The sequence below is a fragment of the Buceros rhinoceros genome, unplaced genomic scaffold (genome assembly GCF_000710305.1).
Source record: "Buceros rhinoceros silvestris isolate BGI_N320 unplaced genomic scaffold, ASM71030v1 scaffold42845, whole genome shotgun sequence".
Classification (NCBI taxonomy): domain Eukaryota; kingdom Metazoa; phylum Chordata; class Aves; order Bucerotiformes; family Bucerotidae; genus Buceros; species Buceros rhinoceros.
In genome coordinates, this window is record NW_010411951.1 from 16,090 (window position 1) to 18,311 (window position 2,222).

Below are 2,222 nucleotides of genomic sequence, written 5' to 3' on the forward strand. Positions count from 1 at the left end.
CAATCACACTGTGCGCTCAAAAGCCAACCGTACAATCGTCCCGAGACGTGGAAAGCAGAACCCAGCAGCTCCAACACCAGACCCGACGTGTCTTTAAATGGTCCGACGATGTGTTTTTGCTCCTTACAATATAAAACTCCAGGTTATATTAAAATTCCCTCACCACCAAAAATGGTTTTTACTCTTTTCTTCCTCGGAACAATGAGAGATCCATTATAAAATCGATTCCACTAGAAAAAAACCCTCAAGAAATCTAAAAAACCATTACCTTCTTGAAAATCACACCCCTACTGGGCACAAAATCAGCTTAAAAATACAATAAAAACCTCCAGAACAACTGACTGGTCTGATTAGAAAGAGTTCTACTCTCCTGAGAACCTGCGTGCGTCACGCTGGCTCCTACCCAGACCCGCCGAGGTACCGAATCATTTCCCTACGCACAGAGTTCGTTTGATCCTCACGACTCGATCACGGGGAGAGAGCCCTGCCTCTCCAGAGGCCGCCTAGGAAAGCAGAAGCTGCACTTCAGACTTGGATTGCACAGACGTTGGGAGCAGTTCGACTCTGCCTGCACTTCAAAGAGGGTTAGAGCGTGCTCAGGAATTCTCTGACCTGTGAAAAGAAAGGAATATTGTCAGCTGAACTAGGTATTTATCAACAGAAACGCACAGTCGCCCCTGCTACCAAACACCCATCGTATTTCACGTCCACAAACAACCCAGGGCATCTCATGAGCCTGTTCCTCAGAATCTGAGGTTGGCAAATAAATAATCAACAATACCCGGAAAACCACAGTACTGGAAAAAAATCCGGTACTCAGCTACCGGTGAACTCCATTTCCAGCGTTTGCAGAGCAGCTCAAATGCCAACAGCAACCTGAAAAATTCATAGCGAAGCTGTGGCACACGGAAGGTTGCCTAGACCCCCAGGCCAGAAATCCACGGTCCTACAGAGAGCACCAAACGCCAGCACGGCAGCTCCACCAATCCCCAGCGCTGGATCCAAGGCAGGCAGCGGGCTGGCGCTACGCGGGCAAGCACGCTCGCTGGAGACAACGCCTTAAATTCGCGTCACTGCCACAGGCTGAGAGGACACGACGGGCTGAGGGTGCGGCAGGACGGGCACACAACTCCCATCTCTCAGCTCCAAGAGCTGTGGAACAGCCTGAACCAGGAGCGATTTCCTCTGGGTCCGCTCCAGCCAGACTAGAGGACAGCGGGGAGTCGTCAGCGTGCTGGAGAACGCGGTGCTGTTCTTTTGGCAGAGGCTCTCGCACACGGAGCGCATCTGTAAACGCTCTGCCTGAGTTCCCAGTGTGAACTGGAAACAGACCTCAGGTCACTTCCTCCAGCGGGACCCTTCCCTTCCTGGTGCAGGGCTCAGGCAGGGGAAGATAAAAAGGAAGAGGTCAAATCCCTCCACAGAGAGAAGGGAACACAGACCCCTGCCACGGACAATCCCAGCTCAAAGTAGAGCTGCTTTTCTCGTGAGGTAACAGCTTCTTCCCAAGCGCAGAACCACGCGCACGCACCACCGCAGAGGTCTGGGACGCACTGCGACCACCCGAACAAAAGGCGGGCTGTCCCCAGCCGCATCCCACCCGCACTCAAAGACCCAGCGCCTGGGGTTCGGGCAGCGGGTCCCCACTAACATGGGAGGAACGCTTTGCGTGAGCCCCGCTAACCGGGGGAGGAACAATGGAAGGCGTGTGTAGGACATAACTGGCAGAGCCACAGGTTCTAGACCTAGCCTGACCTCAGGGTGCTGCACGAGGAGGTGAAGAAGGATCCCAAGTTCAGTCTGTCAGGCTGGCAATAAGCCAAGCTCATCGGTTTGCTCCGTGTGGGGAGTTTTACCTTTTCAATCATGCGGTCGCATCTGTCCTTCCTGCCCTCGAAGCCTTCGTTAACATCCAGCGTTAAAACAGGGATCTCCCGGAGACACCCCGACTCCACGCTGCGTGGGGACAGGACCAGACACACGGTTAGTGGCTGAGAAAGAGACGCAGCGCTCCCAGGGTTAGGCACCCCGGGAGAAGCCTCCAAACAACCCTACCCCAGCGTCCTGCGCTGCAGCCAGCTTTCGTGCTTGTCATGGAGCTCCCTCAGATATTCGACGGGGATCCCTCGCTCCTCGTCTCTTCCACGCAGGGAAATCCTGTTCAAGCATTCCTAAAAGCAAAACGCCACAAGGAGACCGGCTGGGTTTGCAGACCTCACGCT

At 54.2% G+C, this 2,222-nt stretch overlaps 1 protein-coding gene across 1 annotated transcript in view; it reads right to left on the bottom strand.

The window, feature by feature from the left end:
- Nucleotides 1-585: 585 nt before the first annotated feature.
- The window catches only part of LOC104493492 (deoxycytidine kinase-like), a gene marked incomplete at its 5' end in the record, with an annotated part of 2,695 nt that continues 1,058 nt past the window's right edge, over nt 586-2,222 (bottom strand). The window contains 3 exons of the mRNA XM_010136178.1: nt 586-612; nt 1,857-1,956; nt 2,056-2,171. Coding sequence (XP_010134480.1) covers nt 586-612; nt 1,857-1,956; nt 2,056-2,171 — 243 coding nt within the window. The remainder of the gene's footprint in view (nt 613-1,856; nt 1,957-2,055; nt 2,172-2,222) is intronic.